Raw genomic sequence first — 21,586 nt, forward strand, 5'->3', positions numbered from 1 at the left:
AGCAGTTCTGGTTTGCAAAAAAATCCATGTCAAATCACCATAACTTGAAGAAAAATCATTGTCTGAAAATCATAGAAAAAACGAATAAAGGACAGTTAAATTGATGCGGTATTCTTGCCCTCTTATTGCAGTGGGGACTGTGATTGGTTGAAGGCGTACATCATTTAGTATTTAAGATTGCTTCTCATCTCTCATTGTCACAAACCATTTGCCTGACCAAGGGTTAAAATGTTGTAACTATAAGTGTATAAACTAGACAGAATATGGAAAGAGTTCTTTATATATGACTTTTAAAAACACTCCTAAACACACCGAGATCAATCAGAAAAGTTAAGTTTCCTGTTGGTCTAATCGTGTGAGAATGCATTTATACCCTTACTCTCAAGGTTCATCGCTTCACTTAGACTTTGTGGCGATGATGTGAGTTTTAACGCATTTGTAAAGTTAAGCAGGGAGCCTATGCCACAAGTTCCCGCAGACGTACAATTCGAAATCACAAAGGATTTAAAACAAACAAATGTAGATAAAAGGTACTTGTCTTTATTTGAAAGGACTTCTTCTGATCCTTCCAACATATTTCACGTTATATCCAAATACAACACATATAATGTAGCTTTCGCAAAGCATACATTTTTTCTTCTTTTTTTACAGGTTATGTACATTTTTTTCATTTTTGTTTTACAGTAAGCTTATCTTGGTAAACATGAACATTCCTTCATTATCACATATTTTAACGTATCCATGCATATACAGTCGGGTATTTTCTCACTACCTTGTCACATTAGTATTATGCATAACATACACTTGCAGAACACTGTAAATATGAATGATTTTGAGTATAAAATCTGCTATTAAAAAAAGATGGAGGATATGCTAGTGTGTTAGCTGTATTCATCAATGAGAGTACCTCATGACTGACATCTATTATCTCTCGCTTGTGCTTCGCTGTTTTTCCTGGAATGTGCCAAGCTCAGACACAAACTAACAAAAAGAGAACATTTGGGGGAAAAGACATTCAGATGCATTGCCATCAAGCTGCCAAGATATTGCAATTATCTATTTTGCACTAGGATATGTTTTCTTTAAAGAAGGAAATAATAAAAGGAATCAACGCAGGCACTTCTAAAACGTTCACTTGGCACAGAGTACAAAAAGTGAAACACAAATGTTTGCACTGTAACAATGAAACAATCTTAAATCTGTAACAGTTCAGGGGATAAAACACACATTCAAAAGGGTTTTAAACAACAATGACTCATCACTTTCTGCTGTTTACAAAAGCAGAGGGGAAGAAGGATCCTTCACCGTCACTTCCTGGTGAGCCCCATGGACTGTCCTCTCCACAGCTCATGTCCTCACAGGAGTCCTCACTAGCAGAGAGGAAAAGGAAATAAATACATTTATCTACTAATGTTAGAGGATTAGTCTGCATTGCTTGTTGGATGTGGTTCAATTGTATTCATCACATTTAAATTCCATTAATAGAATCTGAATCCTCTGAAATCCTTTGTTAAGAAGTATTGTAAACAGTGAAGGCTGTAGAGTATTTGGATCTGTAGCACATACATGGACCATACACTATCTGCATGGCTGCTTTGGTTTGAACATGTTTTTCAAATCTTTCATTGACCTGTACATATCTGCCACAACAATGCTTTTTCACAACAATTTCGGTTAATGTATATGAATATATCCAGGGATTAGGGCAAACTTTTACATGCTCTTAAGAAGAGCTACACAATGAACCCAAATGTGTCATTATATTAATATGGCATAACACTACAATTAATACATCACAAAAGGTCAAAATTTATAGCAATAAATAACAAAAATGATTTCATATAAACAACAAATGTATTTTCTCTCAGCATGCTTACACTCTTCCTTTTTGTATGATTGTATGAAGGCCTGGGTATACTGGCCATGCTTTAACAACTTGATCAGAAAAAGCTCAAGATAGCAATCAGCTATCCACAGACTAATTGGTGAAATTTTGGAGGTGATAAAAAAAAAAAAAAAAAAAAAAAAAGATTTTTGGGTTCATTTTGGGTTCAGTAGAAAAATTTGGAAACACAGGTATTGTGTAAAACATGAAGAACAGCAGATAGACATGCACACGTTTAGTTCTGGCCAATGTGTCAATGTAATATTTGTTTTATTGATTTGACTTATTGATTTATTATTGAACAATGTTAACACGCATTGTCATATCCTGCAGGCCAACTCTCAAAGCTTTGCATACGAGAGAATAGCTGCTCTTTTGTTATATTGTAGACTGAATATCTTAAGTTATGTTTTCATAAACATATTTTATGTGCTTTTTAAAGTATCAATATAGGAAAAGTTAAAACCTTCGTCATAGAACAAAAGTTGTTTGTTTTACTTGTTTAAAAGAATTGATGCACTGAATAGGATATGGAAATAATTGACCAGACATTGTTTCCAATTACATTGTCCTTCATTCCCCTCTGTTTACTCACAGATTTGAACCATCAAATTTAGCAGCATACTTTGTTTGTACAAGACCAGTTGACGTAAACCTTTGTAGTTTGCTTTTATTTTTGGTGCTTGAGTGATTTTTTTGACTCTTACATTTCAGGAAGTTGTTCAGGAATGGTCATTCCAGCATGAAAGAAATGGAAAAACTGTGGTATTAACCTCTCACTCTCGTCCCAGCACCCCTCAGGAATGGTTGGCAGGCCGGGAACACTGAAGTGATTGGCCTGAAGATTCTGTGCGGTTCTCCTGGACACGATCCAGACAAGCTTTTTGTTGTCTGGTTTGTTACATTCAGTTGAGCAGTATTTACTCATGCACTTAGCCACAAGTTCCTTCCAGTGGAACAGCTCGCTCTCACTGATCTGTGAAGAAGACAAACAGGAAATATTTGAGAAGCTGCAGACAGAAATAGACTTTCAATATGCTGTCATCAACATGTCAGGAGTTGTTTTTTTCCCCTAATGCTCGTGGTCACACAACACAAGCATTATGACACAAAGCAGAGAAAAATGTAAGACATGCAGGACCGGGAGAAATAAAAAAAAAAAAACAAATCTTGAGCATTTTAGTCACAATGGAGACTTAAATACCTTTAAATATAACACTGTAGTCTGAATATTTGTTGTATAATCAAAACAGCGACACAAAAGCTGTGTTGGCCTGGTAGCAATGATTAAACATTTCCAAAGAAAAACAAAACAAATCAAAGCAAATTTAAAGAAAACAGAAACAGTTATTAATTAACCTCTTACACTATAGTAAACCATCGATGGGCATTATACTGGAAATATAACAAAATGATTAGCTATAAAAAAAAAAGTATAGAAGCAAAATGAGACATATTTACCTTTAGGTGTCTTTGGAATTGCTGGACAATCTTTAACAAGGCAGTGGACTGGAGGGCTTCAAACTCCTGAGCAATGAGGGACAGCGCCAGCACTGATGGCTGTAGATCAGAAAAAAGAAAGACTTATTAGCTGCATGGCTCAAAGTGAATGCTGCTATGCTGTCAAATTGTCTCCTGAGAACAATCCTTACTTTTGCTTTAGAGAAAACAAGCCGACATAAGCAGGCTTTAAGCTGGGCTTCCAGTCTCCCAATGCTTGGGATCTCCTCCCTTAAAATATAGAGGGAATCCTAAAGTGATCCACCAGTACAAACCTCAAAATTCACAATTTATTTGACCTAATTCTATGCAAACTGGAGCAATGCATCTGCTTAAACAACGAATACAAGCAAAAAAAAGTGAAGTGTTTACCTTCCTGCAGACAGGGATGTGAAGGCTGAGAAGTAGAGGCGGAGGAAGGTTAAGGCGGTCACTGGTTCAGGCTTTACACTCAGCTTCTCTGAGATGATCTTCTCCATGCGACACAGGTCTGACACAGTGAACTTGCTTTGGCTGATGCGAATGAGTTCATGAGTGGGTGAGACATTGCTCTCTTCCTCGACCATTTTAGCTGCAATGTGAAGGCAGCAGACTCCAATGCAGGGCAAGTGTTTCGGCTGCACCTAACAATACAACACGAAAGTGATAAGTGTGAGTCAACATCCCATGATTCAAGGTCTTAGGATTGATCCTTGATATCAAACATGTAAAGAAGTAGACTGGTGTTCAGAAAAATAGATCATGATTTAACTTGTTACAAGCTGTTTTTACAGGCTCTGCATCTAGAAATACGGCTTAATTAGAACACAATTAAATAAACTGAAATCAACATTTTTTTTTAATTTTTTTGTTAAAGTCCTACCTTCATGATGGTGAGGAATCTGTCGAGCAAATTGACAGCTTGGACAAAGGTTTGGGTGCTGTAAGCAAAGAAACTGGTCAGACCCCACAGTTCTTCCACTCTGGTGTCTCTGCATTTTGCGGAGACTCCACTGTGATTCTGCAAAATAAAACAAGTTTATATTAGATAGACATCACTGGAAATAGAATGTACTGTTAGCCCTTACATACATCTGCACAGACAGCCAAAATTGTTAATGTAGGTCAGTGGGTTACCTCGGTGGAGGTCGACTCCATCAGCTTCAGGCCAGTCTCCTTTGGAAGAAATGTGTGTTCCTTGGCACAACATGACTTCAACTCTTTCAAGAGCAAGCTGTCAATCGCATGAAGATCCCTCATCCTGTTAACAAAAAAAAAAATACTCTTAACTGTTTTGGATTCTAAATCCACAGAAAATGCACAACTACGTATAGAAACGGAAAACAGAAGAGGTGTCCAAAGACTGAAAAGATGGGGACATGATTTTCTCTCCTACTAAACCCCACCTACTGGGTGTCAGTTTTCACTGACAGATAGCGTCACCGCCCAAAATACCAAAAAAAGAAAATTCTGATCAAAATCCAGAGAATTGAACTGGCGTTACAATATTGGCATTTAAAAAAAAAAAAAAAAATGTTTTTAATGCATAAAACAATGCAATATACTAACACACTGACATGCATTGTAATGTAGTGTTGTCATTAGTTTGGGCTCCGTGTCTACTTGGCAACAGAAACTAGGTCAAATAAAGAGGGACACTATTACACAACACTGTAGAAGATACATTAATAGACTTTTTCTGTTTGCTTTCATTCGACTCTTGAAACATCAGACTCGACTGAACGAAAATACTAACATAAGTCATAAAGCTGCATTAAAGAAATCATTGCGTTAATGTAAGCCAGTTTAGCTAACGGTCCGCTAGCGTATATAAACGTAATCTCACCTTGTCCTAAAGCTGTGGACCCACTGGACGATATTAGCTGTAATTCGGTCGTACTGCTCAGTTCTTCATGTTTCCATTTTTCATTTTAGACGGGCGGAAATTGTTAAAAACAAGATCCTTAGTCCCTGCTAAACAGAGGGTCCGCCCTGAATAAACACAAACAACCGGTGATCTGCTTGTAAACCACAAAGACCAGCATGCAACACTGCAGTAGGATTTACGTCATCATCGACTGTGTGTGGGGGGGGGGGGGGGAAATGAGAAGAAGCGGATGTTGACGAATTATTTCAAAGTGTCGGCGCTAACGTTACTTTTATTATTTTAGATTTGTAAGATGTACTTAACCCAATATCCATATTAAAGTGTACATTTAGGCAATAGTAAACGTAACTTTAGGTGCCAGTGTATAAAACCTTTTGATAGCATAAACGTAAGGCTAGGAATTAGCAACAGATGCTGTTTCCATGGTGATAAGACGATATTCACCAGCTAGCTGCTGATGTTAGCTTCTTGTTGTGTCAGTAATGTGAACAGATATGTCTAAGGAGTTCAGGCCCTCTGTCCCTCACAGTTGTCGGCTTTTTAACAAGAATGGCGAACGCGTTTTGTTCGCTGGCTCTCCGTCGAGCCTTACAAAATCAACTCAGGCAGCAGCAGGTAGGTCACCGTCAGGCCCAACCTTTGAGGCGGATTTATTTAGTTTTTGTTTCTATTATTCCGTCTTCCAAATAATTTGTTCACATTTTTTTTTCTCTCAGGAACCGATGACGCCTATCCGGAACTAAGATTTCACAACCTGTCACTGGATGAACTGAGGTAGTCACAACACTAGACTTTTTTATTTAAGTGATACCTTTGTTTGTTTACTTGATATTTTACATTGAAGATTCTTTAGCTCAATACAATCTACATAATAAAACAAAATAAGTGTTTAAATTCTACATGTAAAAACGAATTTACTCATATTAAATCATGGCTGAAAATGAAAATCATTTATTTTAACTTGAATTCTACTTGTACAGTTATTGTATTTTTATTTATTTTAAATTTTATTATTACTTGCCAAAACACTAAACTCAATGCATTTGATGCTTCTGCATATTTCTGTGTCATAGTTCAGATGATATATTGCTTTGTCTGTTGGCTCAAATAAAAGTTAAACTAAAGTTGTAAACAAATTACAAGCAGAGTTATGATGTTGAGGCACCCTTGAATCAAAGTATGTTAAACCAAAGATAGAAAAAGTCTATGAATGTATCTTCTACAGTGTTGTGTAATAGTGTCCCTCTTTATTTGACCTAGTTTCTGTTGCAAAGTAGACACGGAGCCCAAACTAATGACAACACTACATTACAATGCATGTCAGTGTGTTTTTTTTTTATGTATTGTGGGCTCATGTTTTTTTGTATGGGTGGGATATGTATGTATATATGTGTTGTGTTGTGTGTTTGTATGAATGCTGGCTGCTGGAACACCTACATTTCCCTGCTGGGATGAATAAAGTATATCTTATCTTATCTTTATCTTAAAATAACATCATTCCAAACTGACTATTTTTTTAAATAACAATTGTAAAAAAACACAACTAATTGCTAAAATAAGTTTCATAAACACCCTGTCACCTTGCCCTATCAACACTGTAAGCCCTGACCTGACCAGACAAGGCTCCTCTGGGTTTTTTGTGTCCCTTGATATTTAAAGGAAGTCTGTCACACAGTGTTGTGGCATCACTATGAATACTGCTCTATTCCCCCAACTTTTTTTTACAGTGCAGAGCTTGATAGGCGCACCAAGGAAACCCAGAGACTTCAGGAAGAGGTGGAAAATGCAACCAAACTTACTTTGCAGAGGTTTGGCTGCATCTACAGCTCACCTGGGCAAAGCTGCCATAACCACAGCTTTAATGTCTGTGAGTAAAACAAGCATCTACCAACATTCTGTTTATGTAATAGTAGCAAGAAAGATGGAAAAATAATCAGTCTACTAAATGCTTATCATCATCATCATCATCATCATTCACATTTATTCACCGAACTTTTCTAGGTGATATTGAAACTAAATGTACAGATGTAAAGGTAAAAAGGCATATTTCTATAATCATTTACCCTGAAAAAATTCACATTTGTGTTCATGTCCTGTTTTGACAGATGACTCGGCCAGGGATTCCTCCATTCTTTCCACCAACCAGAATGCCACGGTCTGTGGCCTGGATGGCTTAAGCCAAACAGGGACCCAAAGAGATATCTGTTCTCCCAGAGAAGAGGTGTTTGAAAATGTAATAGATGACTGTCTTCAAAAGCTGTCTGACTTACAGCTCAACAAGGTTCTTACTTTTGTTTCAGGGATAAATGTCACTGGTGTTATGTTGTTTGAATGGCTGTATTACTAATTCTTATTTTTCAATGTTTTATTTAACCAGACACAGACTCCTGCTCAACCTGAACAAGAGACCTTCAGTGTGGACAAATCTATTGTGAACCTGCAGTCTGAGTTGCATAAAGTCCAGATGGAGAAGGACGGCCTGTCTGACCTTAGGTGAATCTACTGATAAAACTTCTGTCAAACAAGAGTTTTAAATAACTTTGACCCACAGATATTTTATTCGTAGATTGAAGGATTCGAGGACACACGTTGTTCAGATGGAAAAGATGCTGCAAATGTTGGAGGAGCTCCAAAACATCAAAAAGGCCGGGGACCAGAAGCTGCAGGAGACAGAGGAAGAAACATTGGTGCTTAACACGAAAGTAGAAACGTTAGAAATAAATGTAAGGGAGATGTGCAACACACTGCTATCTCACCAGAAACAAAATGGACAGAATGTTGTCACCAGTCCTAACATTTCCACGCCTGGTTCAACACACCTAACACCTGTTACTAAGGGGACAGAGACTTTCAATGATGAGAGAGACAAGCTACATGAAGGACCTTTTTTAGTAAGTACAAGAGAAGTCAGTTGCAGTATATCTTTAGTTCATAAGTCTAACACTTTTTTTTTCTGTTTTATGACAGTCACACAGATATCTGGGGAGTGAAGAAAACAGTGGAGCGAATAACCAAAAAGAAAGGTAACTAAACTGATCAGGATCAGAAATACTTTACTAATCCCAGGGGGAATTTTGGTCAGGAGAAATTCTGAACCAGTTATCACTTCAGTCACTTTTCCAGCACAAAATCTCAGAATTTGCTGCTTTTTTCCGTGCAATGCTAAGGTTGTGAACTAACTGTCTGATAAAACAGGAACATTTTAGCATTATGCGTTGTGCAAAGATAATTGTCAGATAATTTTAAAATTGAAAATCATCATGAATGTTAGCATGTTAAAATCATAAAGGCGTTTCTATTAACAACAGCTTAATATTTTGTTTATATTCTTAATATACCATTTATTTCATGTTTTTTTTTTTTTTAAACACATTTTATGTCCCAATTGGATTAAGTAGTGATTGAGTTCATCGCTGAAAAAGGAAGGGAAGGTTTAAATTGGCTTTTTGTCAGTCAGTTTATCAGCAATCTGGAGTATGTCTATTACAGGAGGAAAGCAAATGTTATATGGTTTATTTCTAACACTGTGTCCATTATAACTACCATATGCTAAGTAGCAAAACTACCCTTTTTATGAGAAATACAGAAAAAAATCCTAAAGTATAATAATATGTCCACATGGTAGTGTTTTAAGCACTCTTCTTGACCTTGCTCTTCCTTAGAATTGAAGATGTGATTGCATCTCTTGGCCAGGAGATGGGGCTGTTGACTGACAAACTAGGCTCATCAAAAAATAACAGCATCAACCTAAGTGCCAAGTTGGCGCTGCTAAAGTAAGTTTTTCTCTCAAATCATTCTGTGTCAGTTTTAACTGACAGTGTTTTCTGTCATGGGCGAAAACAATCAGACAATACTGAATTTTGAAATGATTGCATTTGTGTTCAATCTGTTTAAAACCTCTATGCTTAGGAAACTTGCAGAGAGACAGACATCCCTGCACCAGTGTCAGCTCATTGAGCTTGAGTCAGCCCTCTGCAGCCATAAAGATAAGGTGAGGAAGTATTTACAATAACAATATGAGCATACAGGCAGTTAGAAGTTCATGCTCTTTCACTTCCCCCGATGTATAGATCTGCAAGACCAAAGCAAAAAGAACATTTAACACATCAGCATCTCTGTGAGACTATCAGGATTGTATGATTTTTCAATTCTAAACATGATTTTGGATGTGTATAAGCAACACTGATGAAATAGCTTTCTTGCTTCTTCCCATGCAAGATCAACATTGATTATTTACATTTAATTTGCTTTTCGCACGTCATTTTTGTCATCTATAGGTGTGTTGTCTGGAACAGCAGCTCTTTCAGGCTCAGTCCCAGCTGGTGGACTCCCAAAGAGAGAGAGCGCGATCTTTACAACAGACAGAGACGTTTCAGTCCCAGCTCTCCCAACTTAAGGTGCTTACAGCAACCCATGAATGTGAAACTGTTGTCGTTGTTTTCTTCTTCTTTTAGACGACCCTGCTACTGTTACTACTGCCCTCTTACAAGTTTTGGGTAACATTTAAAAGGCTGTAGGAAGTAGAATTTAACTTTACATTTCTAATTCGATTGGTGCTTTAGGTTTTGTGGCCTAATTATGGCGTAGAAAGGTAAAGAACTGGAGGCGTGTAATCTGCTGGTAAAACAGATTAAGTCACTGGTGAGAGGAGTGAAAGAGGATTTCCAGGCTCAGATGGTTAGCATCACTGGTTTACTATTCTCAGAAGGGCCATCTGTACGGGGGAAATATGTTGGCTTAAAAAAACTGGGCAGAACCATTGCATGGCAGGCAGTCTGTCTCTTAACACATTTTTATTTTGTCCACTAGGACCTACTGTGTGTTTTATAACACACCAATATGAGGTCAGTATAGGTCATACACATGGCCATGTTTAGGTGAAAAGGAAGAGAGAAATTCTTACTCTCTTTAGGTAAGAGGCATAATAAATCAATTCAACACACAGTGGTTAGATGGAGAGATGATCGTTGTAATTATTAGTGGTGTTACTATCCATGTAATAATTGTTGGCTATATTAATTCAATACTTTAAGATGGAAGGAGACAAAGATTGATTAAGTTGTTCAAGTTATGTAAGTTTATAATCTGTAATTGTAACTAGTTGTAATAAGTTTGGCCTTGATATTGTTTTATACCAGCTGCAGGTAATTGTATTGAATCAAGTCAAAATGTTCTAGTTGCAGCCTTTCTCTTTTTATGTGAGTGTGGAGACCCAAGTGTAACTATTAAGAAGGATTCACTTTTACACAGAGCATGCCACACATCCAAGTATAACAGAAGATGAAATACAGAGCCAGTTTCATGATGGAGATTATATGTCTTCACACTGCTAATTGTTTATTATTCATTGGTCCATGTAAGTATAATCATCCCACTGAGCCTCCTGCTTTATCCTCTAGGGGTGCAGTGAGAAGCACCAGTATGAACTCCAGGAGGAGGTAAAGGTCCTGAGAGGACGGCTAGAGGCGGCCATGGAGCAGCTTATCCGAGGTGGGGAGGAGAAAACCTACCTAGAGGCCCTGCTGGAGCAGAGGGCCCAGGAGGGGCGGTTATACCAGGAACTCCTGGAGAAGAAAACCCAAGAACTCCATTTCAGGCAGCAAGAATCCCAACAGGTAATAAACCACAAAAGAGATTTCGATTGATCACAATATTCCTGACAATCTTTATTTGTTCATTAAAACTAAGAGATTTTTCCAGCACCTTGCTAGGTTGGAGGAGGCTCAGCGACAGTGCCAAGTCTTGCGTTCAGAGAGAGAGACGCTGAGGCTGCAGCTTGATAACCAAGAGAGGAAGATAGACGTTCTGAGGTCGCAGATGGAGAGCGGTGTCCAGATGACGGTGCAGAACAGCCGCACCATTGACAATCTTCACCAGGAGAACAGTCTCCTCAGCAACCAGCTCAATCAGCACAAGGCCGATATTCAGCAGATGAGGGTCAGAAACCAGGCATACTGTACTAAAGCATGTTTTAATCACTGAAGTAACCGTTCATACCTCTAACTCACCTAAATCAAAGACCTCCCATTTTTTGTCTCCCGTTTTCTTCCCCTTTTTTTGCATACACTGTTCAGGCTGAGCTAGAGCAGAGCAAGTCAGACCTGGCTGCTGCAGAGCAGGAGAGACAGCGGCTACAGGCCTCTGTGGCTGATCAAACTCAGCGAGTTCAGGAGGAAACTCTGACGAAACAAGAGCTCACCTCCCAGCTGGAGGTCCAGCACACGCAGTTTCTCACTCTTACTGGTGAGCTGAACTTTCCTAACCGGAGCATTTCTGTCTATTTGAATGAAAAATTCGAGTTTTTTATGTCTTTATTGCAATGATCATACACAATCATCCTCAAGAAAGATGTTTCTTTAGAATGCGTTGCATTTTTTTGTGTGTATGGAGCTCATCTTATTCTGTAAATAAGGAACACAGCCAAAAAAGGCACATAAACTCAACTAAACACAGAAAGAGATTATGACCAAGAGAAAAGGCTAAAATGAAAAGAAATACAATTATAATAATAATAAAACAACAACAATTATAATTATAACAATATTTTAATAATAATAGTGGGCTTCTGCAATATTTGGTATATATTTTGAAGATTTCCTTTAGCTTTATTTTTGTTTTGAAATATGTGCTGTATAAAAAGCACATTTGTTGGTTCATCCTCCTGTATATGCTCTAAAAGATAACTTCTTACCTGTAAATACTTACAGATATTTCTGATCCAACTCATATTTCAAATTTTCTGAGTAAGTTGTTAGTCCCTTAATTGCCCAGCGGTCTAGTATAGTATCAGTTCTGTTTGGGCTAAAATCAGGGTCCTTGCACCATTTCTCTAAAATACACCCATTCATTCAGTTAATTCATTTTCACATTTCATCTCCTCATTTCATCTTCATGACCTCCAAAAAGAAGCAACTATTTGTCACATCCAACTGTGTAAATATGCAAACTTTGATCAAAGTAGTGCAATCAGGCCATTTTCCTGCACCAGCAGTGACACAAGGCTGTTTCTAGAAAGAGATCTGCTCTCACGGTTTTCGGCCAAATCTAATGATCTCCTTGTCCTGCTGAGTTAAACAAACACAAAGCCATGTTCGGTATGTTTTCACAATCAACCAAGCCCTTCAGTTCTCGTGTATGCGTGTGTATGTGTGTGAACAAGTGTGTGTTTCTTGGGGCAGGTTGTAATGTATGTGTTTGTTTGGGCATGATTTCAGAGGAGCATCAGCAGCTGCAACAGCTCTTCAGCTCCAAGAGTGAGGAGCACGAGGGTGCGGTGCTGAAGCTTCAGAGTCAGCTGAGGAACACCCATAACGAGCTAGACCAGGTCAAGAGCACCCTGAGGACCCTGGAAGGAGCTGACGGACACGGTTAGATCCACTGCAGGATTTAATTAAAATAAATATTCTGTGATGAAGGGAACAATTTAACAGTGGTTGACTTTGAAAAGCTATGAAACCTGACACCTCCTGCATACAAAATGATCCTCATCTGCTGCATTCCAGTCTGAGAGATATAATCTATGTAGCCATTTGTTACTGATGAGAGAAGCCTTTCCTAGATTAAAGCTCTGAGATTTATCCTCTTGATATAGGATGTGTATGATGTTCTCTCTTGTCTGATCCCCTTCCTGCCCTGTTTCTGTCTGTCTCCTCTTTGGCTCTTGGGTTTGTCTCCGCCACAGGCCTCCAAGTAGCCATGGAGATGCAGAAGAAGATCACAGACAGGAGAGAGCAGATCGACTCTCTGCAGGGCAAAATCCAACATCTAGAGGAGGCTATGGAGAAGCTGCACCAGGTGAAAACTTTGTTTGTGTGCATTAATCAAGGAACATTTAAACAAATTTGACAGGAATAGTTTATGTTCTGATTACTTTTCATACTAACTTGAAATGTAACTTTATCTTTTGTATTTCTGTTCTTCTACAACTTGTAAATTATAATTTTGCACCAGACATTCCACAACGGTAGACAAGGTATCTCCACTGTTGATTAGTCAGCCATGTTGATCCTCAGTTCCATTGTTCAATGAAATTAAAAGAAGATTATTTTGTCCTTGTACACTTCCCCCACTTGTAAAAATGAATCAGTAGTTAACAGGTGATTTGGAAACAGAGTCGCTGTAATTAATCTTGTCTCCTTCTTTAGTCACATGCTGAGTTTTTCTGCTCTGGCAACTTTACCCAATATTTTAATAGTTTTAAAAGCAACATAGTGTAAGCAAGTTGTAGTAGCCACTTTGAATAGTATTTGAACGGTTTTGTTGTACTTTTTACGACTGCCTTATTTGTAACCCAGGATGTGATGAAGTCAAAGCTACTTCCCACATTATGTAAAATGGATATACTTTCTAACCTGGCCAGTTTAAAAATATATAGACTCATACACAGTTTCACTTATCAACACCATCCTGTCCATGTCCTATCCAGGAGAAGCGCCAACGGGGCCTGCAGCACCAGCACCAGCTCCAGGAGCTAACCTTCATCAGGGAGGAGAAGAGACAACTCCGCAGTGAGATGGAGGCCCTTTGCTCTAAAGACAAGCAGTTGAAGGAACGGATCAGCCAGCTGGAGGCAATCCTCCACAAGGTAGGGCCCATTTACGCCTTAAACTATTAATTATATTATCACCAAATGATGCCTACATTTCAGAACTGCCTGAATAAGATGGTGAAAGACTGTAATTTTTAGAGAGTTTAGAGCCAAAACAGTTGACAGCAGAGGAAACCCATGGCATTTTTCAACTCTCATAGGGAGTAAAAATTTGTACCAAAATAAATTCTGTATTTAAAAACAACCTATAAAAAGAACTTGATATATAATGGAATAACTTGTTTAATACTGAGAATTACTCCTACCCTTCTCCCTCTGTAACGAATCAAAAATTCAAGTTGATATACTTTTTCTAAATAAGAGCCTTATCATTCCTTTTCTGTTTTTGTTTCATGTGTTCTGTATCTCCTCTCTGGAAGATGTCAGAGAGCTTTGCAGACTGTCAAGACTTCATCCAGCTGCAGGAGCAGGAGTTTTTCCGCCTAAAACTCCAACATGCTCTGGACCTGAAGGTAGAACTGATTTCATACAACAAGTTTTTTTTTTTATAAGTAGGGAAAAAAAGCTTATCCACCAAATATACAATGCGTGTTGATTCCCTTATTTCATATACATGCAGTGCAGTCAGCTTGTTTTGTCTTCATCTTGAATGCCTGATCGTAATGTAACTGGCTTAATCTCATCAAACCAATTAAGTGACTTCAATTTTAAAAAGAATTAAGCACAAACGTTGAGCTAAAATTAATTTGAACTCTTCTGCAGGAGCTACAAGGTCAAAATTTAACAGCTCCATCCGACCTGGACTCCCCGTCCCCATCTGCACTCCCCGCCCCACCTTCCTCCCAGCACGCCTCAAACACTCACATAACGGTAAAGTCAGCATTTCTCTGTGTCTATCTCCTACAGACTGAGCCAATGAACCACATGTGTGTATCATTGTTTATTTGGCTGCACAGGCCCGAGCTCAGCACATCTGCTCGGCCTTTAAATCAAAAACATATTCATCATTACATTCCTGTGGCAAGAAGAGAAACCTGACTGTTAATCATTTCACCACAGCAGAAACACACAGTTAGGTTGTCTTATATGGTTAATGCTTTAACATAAAAAAGATTACTGACTGTTTACTGTCACAAGTAAATTATTTTTCATTATTTCCTGGTGTCTTTGTTGCAATGCCAGCCAATCAGAACAGAACATACCCCAGCAAGCATTGAGACTTCCTATGTTTCTCCTGCTCAAAACAGCAGAAGGAGAGCTCTGTCAAGGAGTCGAGGTCTCTCGTCAAAGAGGTCCGAGGTGTGATTTCGGGGAACCACAGACCACACACAGAAAACACTGTGGCCCGCAGCAGCTTCTTCAGGAGGAGGTCTGCACCAGAGAGAGAGCACCGAGCCACATCGTACGTTCCCACACACTTGCAGGGATTAGCTGGGTTCTTAGGCTAGCTCAGGTCACATCTGAAAATCATGTGATGTTACAGAGTGAGCAGGAAGTCCCCGAGGAGAGTGGTGGTGGAGAGTCTATCCATGACTGCTTTCATTCACTACAATGTTTCTAACGGCTTTCTCTATGAAATTCTATTAAGAGATAGAAAACTGTGTAACTTCTTAACTGTATGTTTTAATATTCCCCTGCCACCTACAGCAGTACCGACAAGAACGAAGAAATAAAAGCTGCTTTGAGATGGAGAAGAAAAACCTGTGGCAGGTAGGAAGTGAACCCAAACCTAACCCAGCTAATGTTTTTGTTTGAATCCTTGAACATGACTTTCCTTCTTAAAGCCGGTGAGTTGATCACATCATTGTCCCACGTGAGCCTTTTACCCCTCATGCAACATGCAAGGCTCTGCTGATTAACTGTTTTGTGATGTTATGTAAAGCATGTCTTTGCAAACACTCTCTGTACACAGCGAGGCACATGTCCTGAAGACGGCTGAACTGAATGAGAATAAGATCAACAGCAAACCCTTCATTGAGAGTGAGTTTTCACAGCTAAAGACAGAATGATCATTTCCTGTTACTCATTTTCTAAAGGAAGGGTTCACCTGCCAGACATCATCACAGCTGAAACAACTCTTTGATAAAGGGATACGCCAAACAAAAGAAAAATTACCTTTTTAAAAGTCTGTTTTATTTTAGACTTGACATTACAAATTACAAAATACACAGTAAAAATACCAGAATTACCCAAGCTGCTTTTTTCATCAGGCTGAGGTGCTGAAAACACTACCTTAAATATCTCTGCTGCAGCATTAAATAGAACCAGAAAACTTGTAACAGCAAATGGTGAATCTTTGCAAATGTCTATATTTATTTGCTTAACATGAACATTTTGACTAGGCTGTGCTGTTATGAGTCCAGCGACTGCAGGGGGGTACATTTGCACCCAACAGGGCCGCAGGTCACCAGTCCACTCTCTCCTGACCTCTGATCCAAACAGCCAACAGCGACTAACACGACGCGACACGGAACAACAGACCATAGACTGGCTCTTCTTGTCGGTACGTTTTTAACATTGTACATCATGTATACACAGCCAGTCTAATAGTGTGTTAGGATAACACGACTAAAACATATTCCATGCACAGTGATCAGCAGTCACCTTAAGTAAAGACAGATGTTAAAACAGGCTGAGTCATTTGTGGGCTTTTTTATTTTAAATATTGCCTCTGGATGACTGCTTCATATTTGATATAAACTGAGAGAAAAATCTGAGTAATGTTCAGTCATCAGTCAAACACTTACAGATTAGAAAGACGACCAGTTTGTATGGATTGATACTAATCATTTCATCAACTGTGGCCGGCAAGAAATGCAATTGCATATAAGTTTAATGCAACAAATTCACTTATTTCTATAATGTTGTGTAAATTGTATCGACTGACCGTTTCCTCTTCTTTCTTTTTTTTTTTGTCTTTCAGAAAGCTCCAGGCAAGATTTTCCCCCCAAATGCTCCCCAGATCAGGTTGTCAAAGAAAGGTTCATACATCAACAATCAGGTCTACTAGGTGTTTCAGGTCTTATTTATCTAGAATAAAGTTGTTTTTTTTTCCATGAGAGTGTTTGAGTTGTCTTTTATTAGAAAGAATCCATTACCGGTAAGTATTCCATTCAAAACGCAAATAAGGAGAAACAGTTTGTAATAATTACGCTTACACTCAGTGCTGAATCATCCATTGTTCCTTTATTTGACAAAAAAAAAGCACATACTCAGTTCTATTGAAATTCCTCCTCCTCTTAATGTACTCATTCTGTCAGCAAGTTCCACGTGTTTATTTAAGGAAACGGGACATGGATTGTCATGAGGTTTTGTAACAGATGATAGTCATGATCGTATCACTTGGTTGGTTATCAAAGCCCAGCCCCTTAAATAAGGTTACCTTGTTGCAGCGGTTCTTATGTGTTGCTTTTCCTCCAAGCTGTGGGATTCAGTTTCCAGCAGCTCATTAATGGATAGTTTCCTTATCTTTGAGGACTTAGGCCTCTGTGAACTTTACTCTTTTGAACTGTCTGACCTGTTTATGGATATGACAGGACTGTTAGCAATTTCTTGGGAAATTTAGTAATGAGTCTTGAAGACCACTGTTGCTCACTCTTGCAGATTCAGTAACATTGATCTCATCTTCCAGTCAATGCTCTTGTATTATCATTTTGATTTCAACTTTTTATCTTTAGGTAAAAAAAACAAAACTTTTCAATTAGCAGCAAACAAATTTCCCTGTGGGGACAATAAAGATACCATTGAGCTTAAACTTCTTTATCTATTCTTTATTTATTAAATTACTTTCTAGTTTCATGTCCTCATGGATGCATTGAAGATAATTCTTATCCTTTGTTGATACCATTCCCTTTCTTTTTTGTCTATTAGATTTTCTGGGTCTTGGTTCGTATTCATGTGGGCTGCTTTGAAATTATCGGGATTGTAGATGAAGTCATTATTCATTTGGCTGTTTTCATAAATCAGGTAATTAAGATTTAAAGTAACTTAGATTATACAATACTAACAATCCAGCATAATTGTTTTCTATTTGAGAATGCTCCTCATTGTTCTTTCTTACTTGGCTCTCGACAGCTTTCTCCATTTTCCTCTGTCGTATTGTGTCCTGTGGGCGTAGGAAGTCCAGAAGCGTCATTTACGCTCATGTCTGGGTCTAAAATTGATGCCACCTTAAAAAATAACTGGAGAGAAACACAAAGAATTATATAATTATGTTAGCATCAAACTTAGTTCTGCTTCATTCAGGCCTTGTTAAATCGTCAGCCTACCCCTACCTAGTTTTAGATAAAGCCTCATTCCTCTGCCACATTTCAGCTTTGTAATGCAGACTGCTGTTGTCTACTCTTACCTCTGGGGTCATGTGATCCTTGTAGTGTGGGAACGTTGTTAGAGGATGCCGTGTTAGCTTTTCCTCCAAAGCAGCGACATATTCTCTGCGGATCTGCTTTTGGATTGTCTGCTTTGAGAAGCAGGCATGCTCTTTAGATACGCTCTTTCTAGGCTTCTGATTGGATTTTTGGTTTTGGGTGCCATGAAAAATAACAGGCGAGAAACCTCTCTGGGCCCCTGACAAAACTGCTGAGCCTTCACTGAAGTCATCAAGGTTCATGTTTACAAAACTGATGACTGAAGAAACCTTGTTCGCTGGCGGTTTAAGAAACTTAGTCGGCAGCCTCTCCTTGTACCTGAGGATGAAGAAAAAAGTATTCATTTCAGTTTCACATTCTTTAAATATGAAAAAGGCTTTAAACTGTTTGAATACTATAAAAGATAAGGTTAACTAAAGCTGTGGAACAATGATTTAGTATTTTGACTGACGTAATACAAGCAATACCAGAGTGTGATAATAAGGGTATAACTCACAAGTGTCATCATGAAACCATCGACAGTGATTCTTTAGACAATGATAAGAAATGATCTGTTACCAATTCCAAAATACTTATTTGATTCAGTTTAATTCATAGGCTTGTGTTAGACTATAAGCTGTATTACAAAATACATTTAATACAATAAGGGAGGTTTTTTTATGCAAACTCAGAGAAGACACCCAAACTGTGATTTGACGTCTTTACTTACTTATCCAAAAATGTAAAATGAAAAAAAAACAACCTGTCTAATCTTCATATTAAAGACTGTTTATAAGCCTTTCGTAAAAACTGCTGATAAGACTAGTGATTTAATGTTGTATCAGTTATTGGATTGATTGATAGATCCTTATTGATTGATACAAATAAATTAATTCAACATTAAGTACCTCTACAAAGAATTATCATTAAAATATCCTTTAATACAAAAATAAATTACATTTATTTGTTGAATATATTCTGTGTTTTTATTTTGGTTTATAAAATAAATGTAGAGGCTATAAGTAAATATAATGTTCATCATTGGGTAACGGTGGACATTATAAGGAGTAGTGATTATTTCATTCTTTGGTTCCCCGTAGGAACAGTGTACCAGCCACAAAAAAAGGGCTCATAAGGGTCACTGTGTTAAGGTTATTGAGCACCACAGTTACAGTCTCCATCATATCATCAATAATGGGATTTAAAATGCACACACTATCACAAAGACTGTGTTCTTCAACAGATGCATTAGCTACACATTGTTATTCATTCAGTGACTGAGAGAGTTTTGCTAACTCAAGTAGTGTCTCTGTTCAAACCACACGCCCGTGGTCATGCTTCACTTCATCTTTTTATATCCTCCTTTAAGTTTCGCCAGCTGGACACTCAGCCTGCACATTTTTAAAGCCTGGCTGATAGCACAGAAACCTCTTGAGACAGGGCAAAGTAACAGCACTAGACTGAGATTGTAGGAACTTTTCACCCTTTGGTTGCTTATGTTGTTGCAACCCTAACACCAGTATATTTCTGGAAATGTTAAAAGTAAATTAATAAGAGTTTTGGGTTCACTTTAAAGGCACTATTCACTTTTTTAATCCATTAGGGTTTACGATTGATTTGACAGAAATTTGAAAACTATAGCAGACATTGTTGTTCAGCTGATATTAGTTAAATCTTTATTGAAGATTTATAAACTCTGAACAATCCTACTTGAGTCATCGCAATGTATTTTAAAATACTTCTGGTTACAAACTTGAGCCACGCCTTGAAACATTTGTTGTTTGTCTTCTTTGCTGGTGTGATAGCAGAAGAGTTACTTTAGGGAGGAATAGCTTACACACAATGAAGTCTAGATTTTAAATAGTTGTCCTTAAGCCTTCTTTGCAGTGATGCATTTAGTGAAAATGTGTACATTGATTTCAAAATTGCAAATGTTTCAGTCCATTTTTAACTTTCTATACAATTGCTCACAGTGTAATTGTGTCTAATGTATTTATTATTCTAGTCTGTTTGACTGCTTGTTGGCTGACAAAGATATTATAATTATTGGAGCATTGAGGACTCAAAGGAATTTTAGATTTTTAATCAAGGTAGGTTTTCTGCAGGATCCTCCTGCATTTCTTTTCAAAACAGAAATACATCAGATACTGTAGGTCGCAGCAGTGCTCATTTTAAAAGCAGTGTGTGTTTTATCTTATCTATTCTTGTCTCCTCCACTTCCTCCTCCTCCTCTGAATTCTGAGTATTTCTCTCTCCTCGATTGCCCTGACCTCTGACTGGTTTGGTTAAGGTGAACAAACAATAAAGCTTAATAAAGTTAAAGATTGACATAAAAGTCATACAAGTTAAATACTGTAAATCCTAACAGTCCTGAGGGGTTTTTGTCAAGTCAGTTTTTTTATGACTGATACCAGATGCTTTGTAGGCCATATTATTTTATACTGTTACTCAACTTTTTTCAGAGGTAAACAATGCTTTTTACTACACAAATAGGCTATACTGGCCATTTTCACGTTATTGTAATAGACTTAATATAAGCAATACACTTTAGCCTACAGCAAGTGATGCCTTAATAAATAAGAAATTGAATGTGAAATTGTAGGGATTTGGTTCAAAGGCCAAATGCCTACTAAACTACTTTTTACAAAGTTCAGAGTGAACAACATGCATGTTATTTTAAAGAGGTAACTCGATGTAAACAACAACAAGCATATGTCAGATAAATGTGTGGAATAAAAAGTGCAATATTTAGCATAGAAACACTTTATAGCCTACTTACACTGGAGCAAGTAACCAGGTGTCATCGGCTGCCACACTGCAGCATGTAGTCTAAGCTCATTTGTAATGACCATCCCTATGTGGCCTTTAAAATGTAGCCAGAGAACCATGGGGTATTTATTTTTAAGTAAAACCTTCAAATACCTCGCCCAATACCAGAGACACGACTGCTAATAACATCTTCTGCTTAAGACTTTAAACATAGCCTAACAGGCGCTAAAATGTCACTTACCAAGGGAAAAGAGGGCGCGTTTTATTTATATCCATTCCTTATTGCCAGATTGTACAGGACATTTCATCAGGTTTCTTTCTAAAACAAATCAGAAAAGTGGTTGATTTCGTTAAATAAAATTACATGTGCAATGGTTGACGCTCGAGCCGTGTGTTAGGTGGTAACCATGACAACAGTAATAACTCTGCATAGAGAGAGCAACTTGTGGGAGGCCTTTTGTTCACCGCGATGATATGTAGATATGTGTGGACTGCAGGCAAGGCTATAAGGAGCTACTGAAGATGAATGGTACAGAAAATGTAAGTGGTGATATTTGGTTACCTCCAAGTGCATTTATAAGTGTACAGCTGTTGTCTTCCATGACATGTTGTCTGTAAAAAAAAAAAATCTCTAGAGGTCTACATAAACTTTATACGTAGGCTAGGCATGT

The 21,586-nt window shown here is 37.9% G+C and overlaps 3 protein-coding genes across 6 annotated transcripts; 1 reads left to right on the top strand and 2 right to left on the bottom strand.

The window, feature by feature from the left end:
- Window positions 1-524: 524 nt before the first annotated feature.
- Window positions 525-5,393, bottom strand: LOC109991623 (cyclin-G2). Its single transcript, XM_020643952.3, has 8 exons — window positions 5,211-5,393; window positions 4,502-4,625; window positions 4,248-4,385; window positions 3,758-4,008; window positions 3,538-3,616; window positions 3,347-3,445; window positions 2,659-2,861; window positions 525-1,370 (listed from the first exon to the last, which is right to left on the bottom strand). The coding sequence occupies exons 2-8, from the start codon at window positions 4,622-4,624 to the stop codon at window positions 1,259-1,261; spliced, it is 1,005 nt and encodes a 334-aa protein (XP_020499608.1). The 5' UTR covers window position 4,625; window positions 5,211-5,393; the 3' UTR covers window positions 525-1,258.
- Window positions 5,394-5,466: 73 nt separating this feature from the next.
- On the top strand, window positions 5,467-16,859 carry LOC109991628 (coiled-coil domain-containing protein 158). 4 transcript variants are annotated; one of them, XR_010664783.1, is made up of 23 exons: window positions 5,467-5,867; window positions 5,969-6,026; window positions 6,980-7,119; window positions 7,358-7,533; window positions 7,630-7,745; window positions 7,804-8,143; window positions 8,220-8,275; window positions 8,915-9,025; window positions 9,162-9,243; window positions 9,530-9,649; window positions 10,652-10,867; window positions 10,953-11,189; window positions 11,327-11,495; window positions 12,467-12,619; window positions 12,934-13,046; window positions 13,678-13,836; window positions 14,220-14,312; window positions 14,563-14,670; window positions 15,048-15,202; window positions 15,448-15,510; window positions 15,713-15,780; window positions 16,196-16,303; window positions 16,724-16,859. XR_010664783.1 is itself a non-coding variant. In XM_065948403.1 (23 exons), exons 1-23 carry the CDS (start codon window positions 5,747-5,749, stop codon window positions 16,808-16,810), a joined length of 3,102 nt encoding a protein of 1,033 aa, XP_065804475.1. In that variant the 5' UTR covers window positions 5,467-5,746; the 3' UTR covers window positions 16,811-16,859. The 4 variants fall into 4 exon arrangements, 3 of the variants coding, with proteins under 3 accessions (XP_065804475.1, XP_065804481.1, XP_065804492.1); XM_065948403.1 differs by having other exon boundaries at window positions 16,143-16,303; XM_065948409.1 differs by having other exon boundaries at window positions 15,051-15,202; window positions 16,143-16,303.
- Window positions 16,860-16,979: 120 nt separating this feature from the next.
- On the bottom strand, window positions 16,980-21,280 carry zgc:158260 (uncharacterized protein LOC571389 homolog). Its single transcript, XM_029279337.2, has 3 exons — window positions 21,157-21,280; window positions 18,149-18,485; window positions 16,980-17,981 (listed from the first exon to the last, which is right to left on the bottom strand). The coding sequence occupies exons 1-3, from the start codon at window positions 21,189-21,191 to the stop codon at window positions 17,844-17,846; spliced, it is 510 nt and encodes a 169-aa protein (XP_029135170.2). The 5' UTR covers window positions 21,192-21,280; the 3' UTR covers window positions 16,980-17,843.
- Window positions 21,281-21,586: the final 306 nt, after the last annotated feature.

The sequence above is a fragment of the Labrus bergylta genome, chromosome 2, assembly GCF_963930695.1.
Source record: "Labrus bergylta chromosome 2, fLabBer1.1, whole genome shotgun sequence".
NCBI classification, from domain to species: Eukaryota; Metazoa; Chordata; class Actinopteri; order Labriformes; family Labridae; genus Labrus; species Labrus bergylta.

Excerpts from the sequence above, each read along its gene's own strand:
- LOC109991628 (XM_065948403.1), top strand. The coding sequence starts at position 5,747 with ATGTCTAAGGAGTTCAGGCCCTCTGTCCCTCACAGTTGTCGGCTTTTT. Across the intron at positions 7,534-7,629 it reads CTGACTTACAGCTCAACAAG|ACACAGACTCCTGCTCAACC; the intron begins GTTCTTACTTTT and ends TTATTTAACCAG. Across the intron at positions 9,026-9,161 it reads GCCAAGTTGGCGCTGCTAAA|GAAACTTGCAGAGAGACAGA; the intron begins GTAAGTTTTTCT and ends CTCTATGCTTAG.
- zgc:158260 (XM_029279337.2), bottom strand. The coding sequence starts at position 21,191 with ATGGATATAAATAAAACGCGCCCTCTTTTCCCTTG. Across the intron at positions 18,486-21,156 it reads ACGCGCCCTCTTTTCCCTTG|GTACAAGGAGAGGCTGCCGA; the intron begins GTAAGTGACATT and ends CTTCATCCTCAG. Across the intron at positions 17,982-18,148 it reads AGGATCACATGACCCCAGAG|TTATTTTTTAAGGTGGCATC; the intron begins GTAAGAGTAGAC and ends GTTTCTCTCCAG.
- LOC109991623 (XM_020643952.3), bottom strand. The coding sequence starts at position 4,624 with ATGAGGGATCTTCATGCGATTGACAGCTTGCTCTTGAAAGAGTTGAAG. Across the intron at positions 2,862-3,346 it reads AATTCCAAAGACACCTAAAG|ATCAGTGAGAGCGAGCTGTT; the intron begins GTAAATATGTCT and ends TCTTCTTCACAG. Across the intron at positions 1,371-2,658 it reads TGCTGGGACGAGAGTGAGAG|TGAGGACTCCTGTGAGGACA; the intron begins GTTAATACCACA and ends CCTCTCTGCTAG.